This window comes from Staurois parvus, unplaced genomic scaffold (genome assembly GCF_062004578.1).
Source record: "Staurois parvus isolate SC_StPar_1 unplaced genomic scaffold, SC_StPar_1.0 ptg000220l, whole genome shotgun sequence".
Classification (NCBI taxonomy): Eukaryota; Metazoa; Chordata; class Amphibia; order Anura; family Ranidae; genus Staurois; species Staurois parvus.
The window spans coordinates 1,609,468-1,631,531 of record NW_028318016.1 but is presented as its reverse complement, the minus strand read 5'-3'; the positions used below and the strand labels follow the sequence as shown (position 1 = coordinate 1,631,531).

Sequence of the window (22,064 nt, the reverse complement as noted above, 5' to 3'; positions counted from 1 at the left end):
TATAAAGAGATACTTGTACAAATATGGTCTTCATGGAAGAGTCATCAGAAGAAAACCTCTTCTACGTCCTCACCACAAAAATCATCATTTGAACTTTGCAAATGAACATATAGACAAGCCTGATGCATTTTAGAAACAAGTTCTGTGGACCGATGAGGTTAAAATTGAACTTTTTGGCCGGAATGAGCAAAGGTACGTTTGGAGAAGAAGGGGCACAGAATTTAATGAAAAGAACCTCTGTCCAACTGTTAAGCATGGGGTTGGATCAATCATGCTTTGGGGTTGTGTTGCAGCCAGTGGCACAGGGAACATCTCACGAGTAGAAGGAAAAATGGATTTAATAACATTTCAGCAAATTTTGGATGGTAACTTGATGCCATCTGTGAAAAAGCTGAAGTTAAAGAGAGGATGGCTTCTACAAATGGATAATGATCCTAAACACACCTCGAAATCCACGGGGGATTACATCAAGAGGCGTAAACTGAAGATTTTGCCATGGCCTTCACAATCTCCTGACCTCAACATAATTGAAAATCTATGGATAGACCTTAAAAGAGCAGTGCGTGACAGACAGCCCAGAAATCTCAAAGAACTGGAAGACTTTTGTAAGGAAGAATGGCAAAGATACCTCAAACAAGAATTGGAAGACTCTTGGCTGGCTACAAAAAGCATTTACAAGCTGTGATACTTGCCAAAGGGGGCAGTACAAGATATTAACTCTGCAGGGTGCCCAAACTTTTGCAGACGCCATTTTTTTGTTTTCTGTTATTTTGAAAGTGTAAATGATGGAAATAAAATCTAACTTTTGTTGACATATTATAAGAATGTCTAATCTGTAATGTGGTGCCTTTTGGAGATTTTTCCATCTTTCCTTGGCTTCTTTATGCACATTAATACAAATTTTTAGCTGGGGTGCCCAAACTTTCGATCCCTACTGTATAATTGAAATTGGTGCAAGTATTTTACTCTGCCCTCGGAGCTAAACTCTGTATAAATAATGGCCTTTCTGCAATTTTCCATCTGCATAGGAACACTCAGCAGGGGTGCTACTTGTTGCCCCTGATTTTTGCCCTGGCGATGGAACCTATGGCCATTATGATCTGTGGGTCTACTGACATAGTTCTATGGCACAAAAAAAAATATCCCTATCTCCTGATGACTCTTTTTCATATTTAGGAGACATCAATGATACTTTGCGTGCCCTGATGTCATTTATTAATAGCTTTGGGGATTTCTCTGGTTTTTCCATCAATTGGAAAAAATCCGTCCTTATGCCTCTAGATCCCCTGCTCTCCCCCTCACCTTACTGTGCTCAACAGATACCAGTTGCTGTTTCCTTTAAATATCTAGGGATAGTAGTCTCTCCCGACCCTACACAGTTCTTTACATTGAATTTCACTCCCCTGTTGGACAGGCATAGAAAGAAATTACATAGCAGGAGTAAACTCCTGGTAGGGAGAGTTAACTTAATACACATTTTCCATGGATACATATATATAAAAAGTGCAGCGCTAAAAGAAATATGTATGGTATATAAATATATATGCAAATAATACGAACACCCTCAAAGGTTAAACAATACCCTACCCAGAAAAGATAAACTACTTTCACCCTTGAAAGTGATATAATCAACAAAGAATTCTTTTCCTTTCCCCTCTATACCTCTCCTCCACCAAAATTGAATATGTAATCTCAATTACCCCAAATGCACATCTTTCAACAACCAACATACAGTGCAAAAAATAAATAAATGAAAATTATAATACAATAAATTAAAATAAATAAATCAATAAATCAACTTAGTGTCCAAAAAATGTCCTTCTTCTATATACAACAAGTCCAAAAGACTTTTTCTTTACTTCAATCACTTCTCCTTGTGATATTTTATATGAAATTTCCAATACGATAATCCAGTGGAACAAACCTCAAAAAAACATAAATCGCAAATAGTGTATTATCTTATAACAAAAATGTATTTGTGCACTATGTGTCATGCACACTCCAACACAAAGTGTTTAAGCAGTGAAAAAGGGGAGAAAAGAAAAAAAAAAAAATTATCTACAAACTATAAATATACTCTAAATGTGCACCACAATATATCTCGAAACATATACCAAGTGCATCTATATAATGTGACAGTGAACTCAGCACACTGCAACCAATACTCAAAAAATGTGAGTCAAATCAACCAGTGTAAAGGTGACCACTCCAAACTGGTGCTGCAAATGAACAATTACCCTATGGAGGTAATAATCTGCTTTCTGGAATTGTAGATAACTGCACCTCCAATTTTCTCATACTTCCATTACACATATACCCATATCCTTTCAGTATGTCTCCATATCCCTCAATAAGGTGAAATAGGCAGTTAGAGACTGAGTACTAAAGGTACAACACTTTTATTACATCCACTTACATAAAAAACTCCAGCTTTCAGCTTGTTTAGCACATGGACAGGCACTTTTCTGGAGAAAATTGCATTTTCCCTAATCAAAGATGGCCGCACACCTACTTCCGGTCTAGCATAATTGCGTCATACGTCACGTGTTCCGACGCGTTTCGTCACTTCCTGGACTTTGTCATCAAAGGGATCCCTTTGAAAATGCACACTCAGGATACTGGGCAGCCTACATCAGGGCATGCAATATCCTTAGAGCGGTATCAGGTGTCACAGGCTTATGATGCTCGGGCTCTAGAACTGATATGGGGCTCAGCCAGCAAGAAATAGCCCATAGTGTAGTAGTTTTAAAATTGGTATTTATTAATCCACGTGGTAAAATAACTCAGATATAAATAAAAGCAAGTAAAAACAATTACTGACCAAATGTGCAAATAGACGTCACGGCGTGCAGGCCCCTTTAACGCGTTTTGTGCGATATCACATCATCAGAAAGGAATGGCCATCACACCAGTGCTGTGCGTCATGTATTTATATAATGTCTGTATTGTCCTAATCATTGCAGGCATGTGAGAACGTTGTAAGATGCCCACGCATGCGCAGTAGCGCTTGCTCAGCCGCGCATGCGCGACACGTGCGGCTCAATCAGATAATGCCCGCGCATGCTAAATACGACCGCACCATTTTGCCGAAGCTCAAAGCGTACAAGTAATTCAACAAAACAATGGCTGCAACAGCACAGAATACGCCTTCTGGAGTGGCCCAGTCAGAGTCCTGACCTCAACCCGATTGAAATGCTGTGGCATGACCTTAAGAGAGCGATTCACACCAGACATCCCAAGAATATTGCTACACTGAAACAGTTTTGTGAAGAGGAGTGGTCCAAAAAATTACTCCAGATCGTTGTGCAGGTCTGATCTGCAACTACAGGAAACGTTTGGTTGAGGTTATTGCTGCCAAAGGAGGGTCAACCAGTTATTAATCCAAAGGTTCACATACTTTTTCCTCCCTGCACTGTGAATGTTTACATGTTATGTGCAATTAAACCATGGCAACATCTAATGTTTGTGTAGTATTATGTTCAGCAGACTGTGTTCTTCTATTGTTGTGACTTAGCACAGAGTATTGTGTAGTATTATGTTCGGCAGACTGTGTTCTTCTATTGTTGTGACTTAGCACAGAGCACATTTCAGAGCACATTTTATGCCCAATTCATGCAAAACTCCACGTAAAACTTCAGAGCACATTTTATGCCCAATTCATGCAAAACTCCACGTAATCCCAAGGGGTTCACATACTTTTTCTTCTATACATCTATACATTTTTTGGTGTTTATCACAAGCTATGCCCCAGTGCCTTATTTAGGCTGTGTATTTCCCAATTAGTTTAAGGAGAAAGGGCGACTACATATGCGCAAAAGGCTGTTTTATTATGACCTTGTTGCCCCCTCGTTTGGACATTATATGTTTCTGTCCATGTTGCCCCCTTGCTTTAGATATTGCATGGGTATCTCTGGGAGGCTGGCTTCAGGTTCCCGTCAATTATCTACCACAATACGAGTGCAGCTGTCATCGCTGCCCGTACTGTAAATAATGAAAACTGGACTAGCGCAAAATGGCGCTCGCGCATGCGCGATCAGCCATCGCCAGACTTCGGCAAGATGGCGCGGTCCTATTGCGCATGTGCGGGCACTATCTGATTGAGCCGCACATGTCGCGCATGCGCAGCTGAGCAAGCGCTACTGCGCATGCACGGGCATCTTACAACGTTCTCACATGCCTGCAATGACTAGGACAATACAGACATTATATAAATACATGACGCACGCCACTGGTGTGATGGCCATTCCTTTCTGCTCATGTGCTATCGCACGAAACGCGTTGAAGGGGCCTGGTCAATAATTGTTTTTACTTGCTTTTATTTATATCTGAGTTATTTTACCACGTGTATTAATAAATATTTTAAAACTACACTATGGGTTATTTCTTGCTGGCTCTGCGGTGAGCCCCATATCCGTTCTAGAGCCCGAGCATCATAAGCCTGTGACACCTGATACCGCTCTAAGGATGACGCATGCCCTGATGTAGGCTGCCCAGTATCCTGTCTATTTCCCAGAGGGAGGTAACAGTCTGGCCGCTCTACACCCAGAGGAAGGAGAGTCCGCTAAACGGCCCAGCTCGTCCATCCCATCCCATGAGGGGGACCTCTGGTTTATTTATCACAGGCGTATTGAAAATACGCATCTGGTGAGTGCCCATTTTCACTATTTGTCACCAGGATTGGAAAAGTCACTATCAGCTTCTGAATAGTTCACCTATCACGAACTGTCACTATTCGTTTATTCATGGTTTTAACACTTTATTGTGGTATATTGATATAATTTTTTTGGAGCATATGTATATGTATATATTTATATATATATATATATATATATACTGTATATATACCATACATATTTCTTTTAGCGCTGCACTTTGTATATATATGTATCTATAAGGTTTAGTTTTTGGTTACCTTGTGTGCCATAGCTGCTATTATCTGAAGTGCTCACTGATTACATTTTCTTTATTATATTATCCATGGATAGAATATGTAAATTCTTTAATAGCAAGGGAACAACTCACTTACCACCACCACAATGCCACCCGTAAATTTGAGTTGGTTTGGCAGAGACAGTTAGTTATACCGGGCTTAGCCCCAACGCAATTGCTTATGCATAGGTTCCTTCAAGTCTAATTATTATTGAATTTCGTCTGAGCTTGACCTTTGCTCTCTTGTTTTCTCTCTTGTGCTGACTGCAAGGTATGCTATGCTACCAGATTAGGAGAAATCCTAATATCTGCAAATAACCCCACCTGATGTTTGTAAATTTAGATACCCCGATACTGACAGGATTATACTTGACCTTGTAGGCAGAATTTTTTTTTTCTATTCCGTACTACACTATGTACGGTTAATGTCTCATATGGTGAATTATATGACTTTGCAATCTATGTTTTTCTAATACATTTGATGCATTATAATGATCTTTTTATCAATAAAAAGAGTTTTGATTAAAAAAAAACAAACAAAAAAAACTTCCCAATTGATCATGCCCCTGACCTTATCTTGTTACCATTTAAATGGGAAGCACTGAAGTCAGCCCTCAGAGGTGTATTTATTCAACAGGGTACTAGGCTAAAGAAAGTGTTCTTCCACAATAAGAACAATATATACCACCCTTCACAAATTTGAGACCCCACACCTGAAGCAGTGATAGAGATTTCAGTTACTAGTTGCTAGCTGCTACTCTGCCTAAATTACATGTTGGCACAAAACTACACAGTTACATTGGCGCAACAATGTTTGCTTGCTCCAACCAAACATATATCCCACACATTATGACCGTTAAAAAAGAATAAGTACAAACCTCTTTCTCTGTCCTTGACCCATTCAATGAATACTGTCTCCTGATCCCAAAAAACATTCAGAATAGCTATAAAACAGAATAGTCAGCTACATAGCTGAGAAACCCCAACCAACAATGAACAGTGACACTCAATCGACCCTGATCAACTGGACTAGATGGAAATAAATCAACCCCAGCAGGGAAACGCCCAGGTGGGTTGACCCCAAAATTTTATAAAACTTACAAAGAAATGTTGCCTCCTCTTCTTACTAAGGTGTTCGATTTCATGTCCCCAGAAACAAAAATTCCCAGATCAGGTGCTGGAGGCCTCCTATCTCCAAACTTAACACCATTCTTTATGCTCCAAATATCTACCAATTTCCTTGGAGTAGAACTGAAATTTGATCGCTAATCATCTGCATCTCCCACTCCTCATACACCAGAACCAGGCTAGTTATACCCAGACTATTCCTCAAACATACCCTCTTTTCAACAGATCTGGGTCCCAATCATCTACATAAAATCCTAGCCCAGTATTCCTGTCCTCCAGCCAGAGTATGCACAAATGGATCCTTGTCACCCAGATAACATGTAGCTAATGTACATAATGGAGCACATCAGGGGTGGCCCTTACTCCAATCCTCTTCAAATTAACCATTGAACACCTTGCCACTGTAGCATCCAGCCAACTCTGGAATCCAGGTCTAAATGTAGAAACACTCACATGTGTGAAGTAATCATAAGCATAAAAACCGTGGTTAACAATCGATAACGGTGGGGTGGTAACCCGGGTGAAGAGCCGTCATCTCTCTGCGATGTGGGGAGGTCAGCTCTCGGCTGGAACAGCGTGGTGGCTGGAGGGGGAACAGCGGTGAGGCCAGCCTTCATGCACGTCCTCCCTCAGAGCCGGATGGAACGCACGCTGGAACGTAGCGGCGGCGTGGCCGTGATGACGTCAGATCCCAGGGTGCACTGCGACGCGTTTCGGAGCATGCACTGGCCGTGGAAGGCGAAAGTGCACTCCTTTTTCAAGCAGGGGGAGGTGGATGAACAGGGGTGAATATATAGGGAACGTGAGTCTAATTGATCAATTAACCAATTAACCAGTGATTGACCATTGCTGTCAGGTGAATAGTGTGAAGTCATGGATGTTAACTGGGGGGTAAAAGGAAACCAAATGGAAAAAAGAGAGGATGTAATAAATAAGAAAACGGAAGACGAAAGAAAAAAAAAAAAAATTATGTTCTGGGAGATTAGTGGGGTAAAATGTTCACCTTGCAGCACTGGCACATCAATTATGTAACAGTAGTGAGCAGATATTTAGTGGTAATACAGCATGATTGCAAGATGATATAGCATGATTGCAAGATGATAAACATATTGGTAATAATACATGCAGATGACATTATAAAAAGTAAATTACATTGTAAAAAATTTTAAAAAATAGAATAAAATATAAATAATGAACAAAAGGTTATAAATAATAAACTAAAAATTGGATTAAAAAAAAAAAAAAAGAAAATTCGATAAAAAATTTGATTAAAAAATTCGATAAAAATTTGATTAAAAAAAAAAAAAAATTATAAAGAAAGGGGGGGGGGGGGAAGTATCATTGTGAGTGTTGAGTGGCTGTGAATGGGAGATTGTAGTGTTTATAGTATAGTGTTAATGTCTAATTCCTCGTTGAGTCCGCCTGGGGACAATGTATCTAATGTAAATATCCAATAAGTTTCTTGTGAACAGAGTTTTTTGAAACGATCAGACTCAGAGAGATTGTTGTGTATGGATTCTAAGACCCATACTTGTAGGCCATCAGTGGATTTTTGGTGATATTCAAGGAAGTGGCGGGGGACGCTATGTTTGTCTTTACCATCTTCAATAAGACGTCTGTGCTCGCCAAATCTGGCGCGGAGGGGTCTGATGGTTCGTCCCACATATAGGAGGCCGTAAGGGCAGATATACAATAGATCACATGATCAGTGGAGCAGTTGTAAAATTCTTTGAATGAATAGGTTTTTCCTTTTGTGGTGAAGTTTTTTTGTCCGTGTTTAACGAATTGGCAAGTTTTGCATAGCGCTTTGTTGCATCTATACATGCCGACAATGGGTATGAGGCAGATTGTGTTGAGTGTGTTGGTGGGTGGGTTGTATTTGCTGGGGGCAATCTTGTTTTTAAGGTTGATGGCTTTGCGGTAGGTGTATTTTGTTTTTTTTTCTAAGATGTCTATTAAATGTGGATCCTGTAGTAGTATCGGCCAATGTCTATTGATGATAGACTCCATTTTGTGAAAGTTGTTGTGGAATTTGGTTATAAATCTGACCTGGTTGGGAGGCTGTGTGTTATTGTGTGTTTGGGGTCTACCCTTGTGGTAGAAGGAGTGGGCCTCATCTACTAGCTTGTGTGGGTAACCTTTTTATGCTTATGATTACTTCACACATGTGAGTGTTTCTACATTTAGACTTGAATTAAAAGACTTATTGCACTTAGAGGCGCTTCTCTCCTTTTTCTCATCTACAGAAGTTGCTACAGCTTATTTGGAAGCCTTGCCCTCAGTGCCACACGGAATCCTACGCTCTTCATACAGTAGCCACTAATACCACCATCACCCATACTACCATTTCCCAGGACTTTGCAGTGTTTGCGCTGTTACAACCCTTCCTCATTTTTTCCAACTCTGGAATCCAAACTGGACTAATTAATACTAAACTATCTTTGTTTGCAAATGGCCTCTTGTTATATGCAGTGCAACCACATATTTCTCCTTGAACAACTCAAAGTCAATTGCTCTGAATCTAAGCTTATCAATATCTCCCTGACTTCACACCAGGTGGTTCTCGTAAAAGACAATTACAGTAAAATCTGAAGTAAGACTCTCAAATACCTATGGATACAAATATCTTCCACCAACTGCTTTCTTTGACTTTAACTTGTTTTTGCAAATAATAATAACAGACTTGACCAAATATGACCACAAACATTTCCCTTGGCTGGAAAGAATCAACTTTCTTAAAATGGACATCACTGTAACATTTCTTTATTTATTCTAAGCCATCCCAATAGAGATCCATAAGACCTATTCCTAGAAGCTGCAACACAGTTGAACTGAATACATAATTCCCATGCTAAATCATGAGTTCACATAGAAGATCTCTTTTAGCCCTCTCTCCCTGACAGGAACTAAAGAGATGCCATTCTCAAAAAGGGAACATGATCCACATTGGATGGGCCTGCCCTCTCATTAAAAAATGATAGGACACATACTATTGATTTAACTTAGGCTGCCCCGCTAGAGTAAAATGTATAAAAATAGTTACAGTATTTTATGTTACAGCTGCCAGTTGTCATCCCGTCACTGGTGCACTGAGCAGGTACCCTCTGTAGTTGAATGGGTCATCCTAGTTAGATTCCATAATGTGCATGGAACACCTGACTGCCAAGGAACATAATACAACAGAACCATACGCAATGGCATTGGTATTGCTTGGTTAGTTTCCAAGATTTTCTGTCTAGCTTTCTTGAAACAAATGACGGCTAACCAAAACATTGGATGTATAGGCATTTTAAATAAGAAGTTATCAGTACAACCAGGAGTTAAAACTTGTTTCTGTGTTCACATTAAATTATTAAAAAGCCAATGATCAAAAAATGTGTTCATAGGACAGGTGTATGTTTGCTTATCGAGAGTGCACTGAGGTGATGCTGATAAATAATCCATACAAAACGATTCACACATATAATATGAGAACTCAGAACAATTCATATACATACAAGTCATTGCAAATAACTGTAATTAGTGTTTTATATGTGGTTGGCTTGGATTATAATAATATAGTAGTCACAGATGGATAGCAGAGTGCATGTTTTGTTCATTGTAAAATGGTATTTCACAAACAGAGCAATGAAAATGTATCTATGCATCAGAAGATTTTAATTGAAAATGTAGTGGATAGAAGTAATTTCTAAGCGAAAAAGCATCTAGAAAGCAGCTGAAAATGATCAAAGACACATCAAATGAATGCTAAACGTCTAAAAAATAATCATTAATGTACCATCTTTCATTAACTTAATGTTCAAAATGTAAGAGTTTCAATATTGTCTTCAATATAGACCATCAATTTCATAATAGTGATTAGCTTCTTACAATGTGGGTCATATTTACAAAGTAGATAGTGAACATTTGGTAAACATACACCATTTTTTCATATTTATGTCAAGGTTGCTGTTTACTGGGTATCATTCTCAGTCCTGAATGAGTCCCCAAATTATTGTTTGGTGTAAGCCAAACAGATAAGGGTTATTTGTAAATACGGTTAATATTTTAATGCCTCATTTTATCACTGGCTCAAACGGTGATAACTTGTTCCTGATTTTGGTTCTGGTTTCTGTCAACCTCTGGATATTTGTGATTAAAGTTGGCTATAGATGGATCATTGTTTTTTTTGATCATCCAGCCAGCTGAAAAAAAAACCCTGAACTGATTCCCCCATCCACACATTTGAGGTTGGTATGGTAATGCTCCTCACTGCTCAATTGTTTTTTGACAGCTGGGATTCCTCCACTGTTAGAATACACTGATCAGAGCTGCAGCTGATTGGCTGCATGCGCTGATCAGGTGGAAAAATTAGACAAAACACATCGAGATTCCATTAAGAATGCAGGTCTCTTGTATTTAGGCAATATTTGCTTATCCTGGAATTCAGCTTTAAAGTGGTTCTAAAGTTAAATTTCTCTTTCGTTATTGCATTCTCTGCATTAAGGTAAAAAACACCCCACTAATTGTCCAACTCACCCCATCCCTATACACTTACCTGACTCCTGTCACTGTGTCAGCACTGTCATAGGCTCTTACTGCTGTCAGTCAAACCCATGTAAGGAAGGAGCAGGGGTGTGGCTTACCAGACTGTGTTTCTATGGACACGCACAGCCTGGCTTGGGAGCATGTACACATGGGTGGCTCCTTAACACCAGGCTTGCTCAGGAGGTACCCGGAGGAGGGTGGAGAAGACAGTGTTGGCAGGGGACTTCCAAAAAGGAAGTAAGGGATAGCTCTGTGCAATATCTTTGCACAGAGCCAGTAAGTATAACATTTTTCTTATTTTAACAAAAGAAAACAGCCTTTAATATCACTTTGATGCTATCTATACTTTCTGACGTAATAGATCACTGTGCTTTAGAATATATATAACTTAGTTATGAAAATGACAACTTTAATGAAAAATTTGTCACTGTTTACTAAATTAAAATAAAATGTTACTGCTGACTTATTTATACTTTTCTCTCTGTGGGATCTTGGCTTCTTTATGTAGTATCTCCTTTCTGGGTATTTTCTTTTGTGGTATTTATTGCTTGATTTCATGTTTCTAGCACACTGATTGCTTCATTTTTAACGCATAGATACTTAGTGACGTGATTTTTTTCTTTTATTAGAGTTAAATGTTTATCTTTAGCATAGAAAACATAAACATTATTGCAAAAATTCACTTTTTTCTTTGCACAGCGTTGAAAGAGTTTCTTATAAGTGTTTTCTTCTTTGTGTTACCTAGAATTTCAGTATGTGATGAGGATAAATTCCGCCACAATGAGTTCATTGGTGAAACAAGAATTCCTCTGAAAAAACTGAAGCCTAACCAAACCAAAAATTTTAGCATCTGTCTAGAAAAACAACTTCCTGTAAGTAATATTTGGGATTTTAAAAGTTGGTCTGGTGCATTTTACATGTTAGGGCTCTTTCACACTGATGCAGTCATGTTTTACAGCACTGCAATTGCAGCACAGGGTACCCATGTGTTTCATGCTGGTTGTCTGTGCATTGTCATAGACTTCTATTGCATCGGGCAGTTTTGGTGCATTTTCTAAAAGCTCGGCAAATGTCCTGCATCCGCTTTCAGAAAACTCACCAAAACCTCCGGATGCAATAGAAGTCTATAGCAAAGCACAGGTAACCCACATGAAATCCATGGGTATACTGTGTTGCACATGCGTGTGGGAAATCTGCATCACATCAGTATCATCCTATGGTCAGTGGTAAAGTAGCACGCCACTAGCTGGAAAGATGTGTCCCAAAGCAAAACAAGTGGAAAGTCAAATGGAAGCAGCCATTCCTAAACTTGTATGGTGCGTTAAGGTTCGGTTCACAATATGTGTTCCTGATGTGTTTCTGCATGCGCATTTTTGATGCATTTCTGGCGCATTCCACTGCATTTTTAATGTGTTTTCTACATGTTCTGGTGCATTTTTAATGTGTTCCAGTTAATTTTTCCCTTCTCTTTTTCTTCACTTTAAATAGGAACATGTGCATTCCAGTGTGGTTTTGGTGCATTCCAGTGTGTTCCGGTGCGTTCCTGATGCATTTTATGCCAGTACAATTCTGTGCAGGAAAAATGCAGTCTGTTCTGCTTTTTTTTCTGCATTCAGAACACTGGAACTGCGAACACTGATGTGAACTATGACATTCACAACCATATAACCTACTTTCTGTGCGTTTGGGATGAAAAAAAAAGCAACTGAAATGTATGCAGAGTGAACCAGCCGTAAAAGTGAGAGCACTGTCTTAAATTTGGAGTCCAAATGTGGAGAATGGCTGCTTACCTATGAGCCTACATGGCTGTTGTGATGTGTAGCCTAATCCCTTCTTATCAATGATATAAAACATAATGCCTAATATGCAAATCAGAATATTGCAGTTTTCCAGAGTCTCCATTTTTATCTTTAATGCCAGTGTTTTTCTAAGGACCGCTATCTGCTAAATGTAGGCATTAGCAGGGCTTTTTTTTCTCAGAAAATAGGTGCAGGAAGTCCCCACCTTTTGAGTCACCCTCTTGTCTCCACCCCCTACCCACCTCGAGTATGATCCCTTGGTTCCACCACCTACCTACCTCCCAGTACAGCCCCTTTTAGAGAATACAGAACCAAGTATCATTTTGTAGTGCTAAGTAATTTGTATGGTTTTGTTAATGATAATAATAAAAGCAGTAAAATAAAGTAGATTCCCTGCAGCCAGCAACAATAGATCTTCCACACATCAATAGACCCTCCCAATTACCCATAGATCCCCAGCAGCAACAACAGATTTCCCAGCAGCCAGTATCAATAGGCCATCTAGCAGCCAGCAACATTAGACTCCTCCCTCCAGCAACAACTGACCCCTCAGCAACATAAGACTCCCCCAGCAACAATAGACACCCATGCACAAACAGATTCCCACCAGTGACAATACCCCCAGCAGCCAGCATAAATAGAAAGTCCAGCACACCCCAGCACCCTTTACCATTACATACAGTCAGTGTTGGAGGTGCTGGAACTGTGTTCCCCCACGTTCCCGCTTAAAAAAAAGCTCTGGGCATAAGTAGGATAAATCCAAACTTTTTTTCCCAGGAAATAGGCGTAGGTACTCACAACCCCCATTCACTGCACAAGGGGCTTAAAAGGACATTACACCTGATCCATTGAACATGATTAAATAAACCGGAACCTCTGAACCTACTCAAAGTATACACAGCACACACATGCTACAGTCCTTGTGGCCACACATTAAGCACACTCAGCACAATCATTTTGTAAAAAAAATGAAACTCTTTCTTTACATATGCTTTTCAACCTTCCTTAACCTCACAGGGCACTTTTACCCCCTTCCTGCCCAGGCCATTTTTCAGGTTTCAGCACTTTCACACTTTGAATGACAATTGTGCGGTCATACAACATTGTACCCAAACTAAAATTTTATCATTTTCTTCACACAACTAGAGCTTTCTTTTGGTGGTATTTAATCACCACTGAGGTTTTTATTTTTTGCTAAATTAACAAGAAAAGTCAGAAAATTTTGAAAAACAAACACGTTTTTCTTTGTTTCTGTTATAAAAGTTTGCAAATAAATAATTGTTCTTCATAAATTTAGGCCAAGATGTATTCTGCTACATGTCTTTGGTGAAAATAACCCAAATTAGGATGTATTATTTAGTTTGTAGGAAAGTTATAGAGTTCACAAACTATGGTATAGATCTGAATATTGATCAATCCTGAAGTACTCAAAGCCAATCTAATTTCTTGAGGTCCAAGAATGTCAGAATAGTACAGATATCCTCCAAATGACCCCTTTTTGCAGAGTAGACAGTCCGATGTACTTCATAAGAGGCATGGCGAGTTTTTTGAAAAATAATTTTCACTATTTTTTTTTACATACTGTCACCAGTGCAGTACAGCGTCATCATATAACTGGCATGGTGGTGATCAGGACACTGACTGGTGACAGTATGAAAAAAAAATTATAACTTTTTTTTTTTATTTTCAATTTTTTATTACATTTTTTTTCTTTTTTTTAAGATTTTTTTTTCATATTTCACTATGACCAAAGTAGCACAATGTTGCCATAGTAACATTGTACTACTTTGGGAAAGTGATCAGTTGTTTTTTTTACACAATTTGCTTATAGCAAAGAATTACTTTGCTATAAGCAAGCATTTACCTGAATGACATCGATTCATTCAGGGTTTTTTTTTGTGCTTAGCTGTGATTTGGCCACGGCTAATCACATGACACAGCTGGGCTGTGATTGGCCCAGCTTGTGCATGTGATCGCTGTGACCATTCACAGCTAGACATACTAGTATACAATGGATGGCATGAATGAAGCCATCCATTGTATACAACTGTCATGTGACCTGCTGTGATTGGTCATAGCAGGTCACATGGTACCCGCAACGGACAGATCTGTCATCGGCCGTGTCCAAGGTACACGACCAGTGACAGGTCGCGCCGCTGCGCGATTCTGCAGGCACGCAAACTGCCTAACATTGACTATGCGGTCAAGGTGCCCCAGTAGCATTTAAAAAAATATTGATTAAACCGACCCTATTGCGTCTGAGCACCCCAAGCCAAAAATGCTATTTAATTAGTTTTTAATATTCAAAGCAAACTCACCCATCCATCCATGTCTTCATGCTTTATTTTGCTGTGAAATCACTTTGCAAAGCGCCATCTAGTATTTATGGCCATGGCCATCTTGAGTAAGAGCAGATAATTCATGTAGCATTTACTTCCTGGAATCTATCTGCCCTTAGTTCAGGCATGAAGGCAGGAGGGTGTGCTTAGCTGAGAAACCCCTTCCCCCCTGCCTGAAGGCTCCTGGGACGTGTAACATCATTTTCCTAGACATGGAAACCAGGAAGTAACTGAAGAAATGTAAAAAAAAGTTTAAAACTAGTAAATATAATATACCTTCCTATCAATTTACTATTGCTAGTGGCATAAGGATTAGAACTAGTCAGTGAGGATTGAGAGGGTGAAGTTCCTATTTAATGTAATTTAAAATGTGTTTACTTTCAAATGATCCTCCATTATCTACTCATACATTGCTCATGACTGGCATAATGCTGCTTCCTTATGCATTTTCTATGCTTGGCCATTTAACATCACAGATCAAATGAAAAAGCATAGGATCACTGCCCCTGGAAAGGACCATTTTTGAGAGACATCAAGAGGGTCCTTGTCCAAAATTTGGATTGAGACCTGTATACTCTTGCTAGTGAATTGTTCCATCAAGATGCACATGCAATGTGGATTTTTTTTAGCTTTTAGTGTACATTAGTATAGAGTATGAGATTTGTACAGCTTCTACTTATATTTTTTTTGCCATTTTTTTCTGCTTAAAGTTACATCCTAAATTACAACAAAAGAAGTCAATAAAGTGTTATATGTGCCACTGAAAATCATATAAAGGTCATATTAATCGTCTGAGCTCCATAGAATATACAGACTTTATCTAATTGTTTATTTTATGACTAATGTACTTTATTTCAGACAGTGTATGTTTGCTGTGCATAAGCCCAGCAGTTTATAAGTAGCATACTGTACAAACAAACAATAAAACTGTCTTCATAGCAATAAGCCTATAGTCATATATTCAAAGGGAGGAAATAAAAACAAACAGATATATATTTTTGAGTTAAGGACAGATATTAGTTATCCCATATTTTAAAGTAAACCTTTCACAAACCTTGTTAACCTCAGTGAAAGCAGCATATATAGAAATACATGCAAATGCTGACTTTTCTCATCAAAACTAGGCTTGCTTCTGTTTTCTTCTGCTTTCTAATTCTCTTTGTGGCATTATAGTGTCATATCAATATAGTAATGTTCATTAGTGAAAGCGTAACTGCAAAAGAAGGCTGTAAATACCTGCCCACATCAATAAATGACACTCTGTTCAGTAAAAATCTACCACTTAAGTCATTGTGTGTGTGTGTGCTTTTACACATGTAGAAGGCTTGCCTGTGAAGCCTACTTTTTATTATTATATATAATTTTCCTTTTTTTGTATTTATTTTTTTTATATATAACAGTTCCCCCAATACAAACTAGTCAGACAGTAACACCGTATACTAACAGGTTTAACAGTTCATGTTGTTAATGGTGTTAATGGCAAAATTAAAGATTTACATAGCAGTTCACTAGAACGCTTTCTCAACGTTATATCATTTTTATTAGCTATCATTAGGAAAGAAATGTCCAAAAACGTCAATTTGTTGTTCCTTTTTTTCTTACCAATTTCACTTCATGAAAACAATAAACACTGTAATATTCATTTAATCTGTTCGTGTGTTAAAAAGCCATCTAAATTGTGTAGCTGCAAGGCTGCTCTTTAATTGAAGTGAAATTCAAAGGCAATAAAGAAGACATTGTTGTAATTTAAACAGTGAATGAAGAATTTCCAGGGGAATTAACAGTAAAGTTTGCCCCTGATTTGACATTAATCCGAAATAACAGAAACAAGGGAATATAGTAAAATAGTATTTTAAATATATTACAAAGGTGCACCTATAACTTACTTTGTGAATGTTAACAACATGCTGTTTATAAACTGTTGACTAGTTTTTTGCCCCCTGCCTTTTTTTTTTTTCGGGGGGGCTTTCACAGTTCAATTCCTCGTTAAGGCTAGGTTCACATCTGTGTGGTGCCACAGTTTGGACAGGCAAGGCAGCATATTCATTTGAAAGATCTCCCGTGCCTCCTGAAAAGGTCCCTGCTGCATTTACAAATCGCAGCTCCACAGTGCAGTGCAGTTCCCAGTGCGTGAGCGATTTCCAGTGCATGACCGCATGCCATTAGCATTAATGGCACCTGCACACAGCTCCTGCATTTTTCTGTGCAGGTGGTTGTGGCTACGGAAACAGGTGCAATCCCGCAATGGTAATCACTTGCACAGATGTTAACCTAGCCGAAGAGACTGCTGAAGATCAGAAAAGCTCCTGTCAACAGTCCTTGACTTTTTCATACTTTTTTATTACATGGTTTCTAGTAATGCTAAGCTAGATACTAAGGATGAACAAAGTTCCCCTAATGCTGATACTAATGATATACCTAATCCTTTGTTTATAAACAAAGTTATGTTATTGCCATGTCAGTGCTGACCTAGCGATCACATGACTTTGTTTATAAACAAAGGATAAGGGTCATTGGTAACCGCTTCCGCACCACCCTATAGCACAAGTACTGCTACAGAGTGGCACAGGTGCACAAAATCACTTATATATACATGATTTTGCAGTTCCGGGTAGAGGGGGTGCGCCCTACCCATGCCACCATTCGTGGCCTCGGCTATGAATGATCGGATCCCGGCTGGTGATTTCTCACCAGCACCCGGTGATTACTGAGTATCTCTGATGGGGGAGAGACCTGTGTAAAAACAACACATATCTCTCCCCTGTCAGTTCCTGCACACTGCTTTGTGCTTACAGTGAAACACAGCACACAGCACACTTAGTAAAACACACACAGCACACAGTTAACCCTTTGATCTCCCCACGTGGTAACCCCTTCCTGCCCAGTGTCATTAGTACAGTGTCAGTGCTTTTTATTAGCACTGATCACTGTATTGGTGTCACTGGGGATGTCACTGACACCAAGTCAGTTCCCCCCAGTGCCAGAATGTCTGCCGCAGTCCCGCTATAAGTCGCTGATCACCACTATTACTAGTAAAAAAAAAAATATATGTATACACTTCCTCAAATTAAACCTTTCCAAAACCGAGCTCCTAATTTTCCCCCCAGCCCGCACCCCCCCTCTCCATCACAACCAACAACGTCACCATCAGTCCCACCCCGCAAACCAAAGTCCTAGGTGTCACTCTAGATTCAAATCTGTCCTTCCAACCCCATGTCCAAACTCATGCAGGCTCCACCTCCACAACATCTCCAAAATACGTACGTTCCTAACCCCAGACACTACTAAACAACTCATTCACTCCCTTATTATCTCACGACTCGACTACTGCAACTCCCTCCTCACCGGCCTACCTCATCGCAGACTATCCCCACTTCAGTCTATCCTGAACTCAGCAGCCAGACTCATCCACCTTACAAACCGCTCTGCATCTGCCACCCCCCTCTGTCATTCCCTCCACTGGCTTCCGATTGCCCAACGCATAAAATTCAAACTACTAACATTGATGTACAAATCCATTCATAACTCTGCCCCAAACTACCTCACTGACCTGATATCCAAATACCACCCAACACGTACTCTTCGCTCCTCACAAGACCTCCTACTTTCTAGCTCCCTGGTCTCCTCCTCCCACGCCCGACTGCAGGACTTCTCCAGGACTTCCCCCATCCTCTGGAACTCACTACCCCAATCCATCAGATTGTCACCTACCCTCCTCACCTTTAGGCGCACCCTGAAAACCCATCTCTTCAGGGAAGCCTACCCCACCCTCACCTAACAGCCGATCTCCTCCACTCCTCCTACCACTCCATCCCCCACAGCCACTTCCTCCTGTACCACTATCCCCTCCCTCCTAGATTGTAAGCTCGAAAGAGCAGGGCCCTCGAACCTCTCGTATATTGTTTTGTTACTGTATTGTCTCATGTACTGTCCCCCACTATATTGTACAGCGCTGAGCAAACTTTTTGGCGCTATATAAATACTGTATTATAATAACAATAATATTATTATAATAATAATAATATATATGCAGCCATTTGTAAATGCTATAACTTACTGGAATTTTTTTTAGCAAAGACATATAGCAGAATACATTTTGGTCTAAAATTTATGACGAAATTTGATTTTTTAAATGTTTTTACTGGACATGCTTAATAGAAGTAAAAGTAAAAAATAATGGTTTTCTCAAAATTGTTGGCTTTTTTTGTTTATAGCGAAAAAAATAAAAGGCGATCAAATACCACCAAAAGGAAGCTCTATTTGTGGAAAAAAAAGGACGTAAATTTCATTTGGGTGCAGCGTTGTGTGACAGCGCAATTATCAATTAAAGTAACGCAGTTCCGTTTCACAAAAAATGGCCTGGTCAGGAAGGGGGGTAAATCCTCTGGAGGGCAAGTGGTTAACACTAGGCATAGGGTCGATACTAGAGTTTGCTTTGTTTATTAACAACACCCTTGATCTCTGTGTCAGCACTGACATGGCGATCACATTAATTTATTAGAAAGCAAAGCCGTGCCTATTTTTTTCAAGAAAATTTTGTCTGAGCAGTCCACATGATAAAATTTCACTAAAACCACTCCACCAATTGCTTTTGACAACAGCCATTTGCAAAACATTTATTTGCAGTTCTATCTATCTCTCTATTAGCAAGAGACAAAGCACTAAGGATAACATGTCAAGCACACCATTAGTATAAACCACACATTCCTGTTGGTTTACCAGTTGATATTTCTTTTTTAAAAAATAAATATATGCATCTAAACCCTAATAGCTTTGCCTTCTGTAAATCACACCAAATACATTTTTAGGAAAAAAAACTAGAGGGAATTCATATACTGGTTAAGGATAAACACTCAATGCGAAGCAATAGCCACAAAATCTAATAAATATTAGAAAGTATATGTGTAAAAGAGGAGATAAAACATACTGTACAGCATGTGCTATTTTTCTTGTGTGTTATGTTGAGAAAATAAATTGCAATTGTGCATTCAATTTGCATAACCTTGCCATGTTTAATTTTGTTCCTTGCAGAGTTTGTATTACCTTTATTTCATTGAGCAAACGATTTTAACCATGTAATTTGACTAGGAGTAGTCAAACATTTGTACCAGACTGTACACCCAAGAGAGTACTGTGGATTTTATTTAACAAGAACCTGACCCTTGTGTTATCTACTAAACATATATATTGTTTTTATTTTTGAATAAAGTTGTATTGTTTCTGTTCTTTAGAACCAATTTTCCTGAATCTGCTAAAGCATTCTCTGTTAATCCTTTAGCTTAAGCAACATCAATAATTATTTTTTTGTGCAAACATCAAGGGAAAGATAGGTAATAGCTTCAAACAGCACAAAATATACCTGCTGCTAAATGGATGTCAGGTTCGTTAATAATTTCTCTACATCCAAAATAGGTTCTCCATGGATATTGTGTTTTTTTGTTGTGACAGCTGTGCATGAACTTCTTTTTTCTGTCATTAACATTTGTGCTTCCATCCACAGATAGATAAAACAGAAGATAAATCTTTGGAGGAACGTGGGAGAATTCTTATATCCTTAAAATACAGTTCACAGAAATCAGGGCTCCTAGTAGGCATCGTTAGATGTGCACATCTAGCAGCTATGGATGCAAATGGGTATTCCGACCCCTATGTAAAAACGTAAGTTCTTTATTCTCTATCTTAAGTATACCGTATCTAGGAGCTGATTGCTGCACCTAAAACAAACTTATCACTACATTTAAGCATGTTACAAACCAAGGTAATTCAAACTGAAGATAGGAAAAACAGCACTTTTAGTAAAAGCATGTCATTTAACAAATCCAGAGTAAATTTAAATGCAAATCTCTACTTGCCAATTTCCTTCTATCAATAGAGCCTCCCTATTGGTTAATAATGCCATCCTTCATATTAAAGGACCAAAAGAGGGTTAGTGGTTAGAGTTGTGGTGCCGGGTTCAAGTTTTTATAAAAAAAGTCAAGGTTTACCCCTTAGCTTCAGATTCCTATATTTCTAGAACCACTTATAATTTTGGTGTATGGTTTTTTTTACTAAAGGTAAGTTCTGCCTTTGACTTTTTATTTCACCTAGGCCGGCCATACATGGATCGGAATTCGGACAGTTCATCAGGGACAGGACAAATTTTGATCCATATATCGGCACCCTGGTTATATACAAGTTGATCTATCGATCCACTTGTGTACAACTAGCCTGTTGAGTTTTTCCCAAATAATTAGTGCCTCCAGCTGTAGCCAGCCATTGAGTTCTGCAATCATGGAAGGCTGCCTGTCTGCCAGCAAAACACAATATCACTGCCAGAGGGATTCCCCCATCAACACAGTCAGTAGTGGAAGGAAAGAAAATTGCTTAATCTATTGCCTGCTTTACTCTGTGTCAATGGGCCAGGCTGTGGCTGGTTTACCCTTAAATCTATCTAAAACAGCACACAGAATATTACTTCCCTCATGCTTATACTGATTAGAGATGAGCGAATCGAACTTGGCGAAGTGGAATTCGTTTCGAATATTAGGAAAATTTTTCCAAAAATGGCGGCGACATGTGCGGCGACGGAGCGGGGATCTCTGGGAAGGCACGCAGACAAGGCGCGCTGACCCATAATGCATTCATTCATGATCGCATTAGCCAATCAGCAGCCAGCCAGCCAGCACTGTGTAATGGTCGAGCTATAAATTGCGGCCATTTTAGAATTCTCCATTTGCCTCCAGTCATTCAAGAGAGGCAGACCTGTCTGTATTGAGGGAGAGAGTTAGGGCCACAGAATCATTACTTAGGGACACAGAACCGTTACTTAGGGCCACAGAACCGTTACTTAGGGCCACAGAATTGTTACTCAGGGACAGACACAGAATTGTTACTGAGGGACACAGAATTGTTACTGAGGGACACAGAATTGTTACTGAGGGACACAGAATTGTTACTGAGGGACACAGAATTGTTACTCAGGGACAGACACAGAATTGTTACTGAGGGACACAGAATTGTTACTCAGGGACGGACACAGAATTGTTACTCAGGGACAGACACAGAATTGTTACTCAGGGACAGACACAGAATTGTTACTGAGGGACACAGAATTGTTACTGAGGGACACAGAATTGTTACTGAGGGACACAGAATTGTTACTGAGGGACACAGAATTGTTACTCAGGGACAGACACAGAATTCTTACTCACGGACAGACACAGAATTGTTACTCAGGGACAGACACAGAATTGTTACTCAGGGACAGACACAGAATTGTTACTGAGGGACACAGAATTGTTACTGAGGGACACAGAATTGTTACTCAGGGACAGACACAGAATTGTTACTCAGGGACAGACAC

General features: G+C 39.3%; 1 protein-coding gene across 1 annotated transcript in view; it reads left to right on the top strand.

Moving 5' to 3' along the window:
• The window catches only part of DOC2B (double C2 domain beta), a 693,978-nt gene that overhangs the window by 515,920 nt on the left and 155,994 nt on the right, over positions 1 to 22,064 (top strand). Inside the window, exons 5-6 of the mRNA XM_089679188.1 lie at positions 11,330 to 11,456; positions 20,223 to 20,380. Coding sequence (XP_089535314.1) covers positions 11,330 to 11,456; positions 20,223 to 20,380 — 285 coding nt within the window. The remainder of the gene's footprint in view (positions 1 to 11,329; positions 11,457 to 20,222; positions 20,381 to 22,064) is intronic.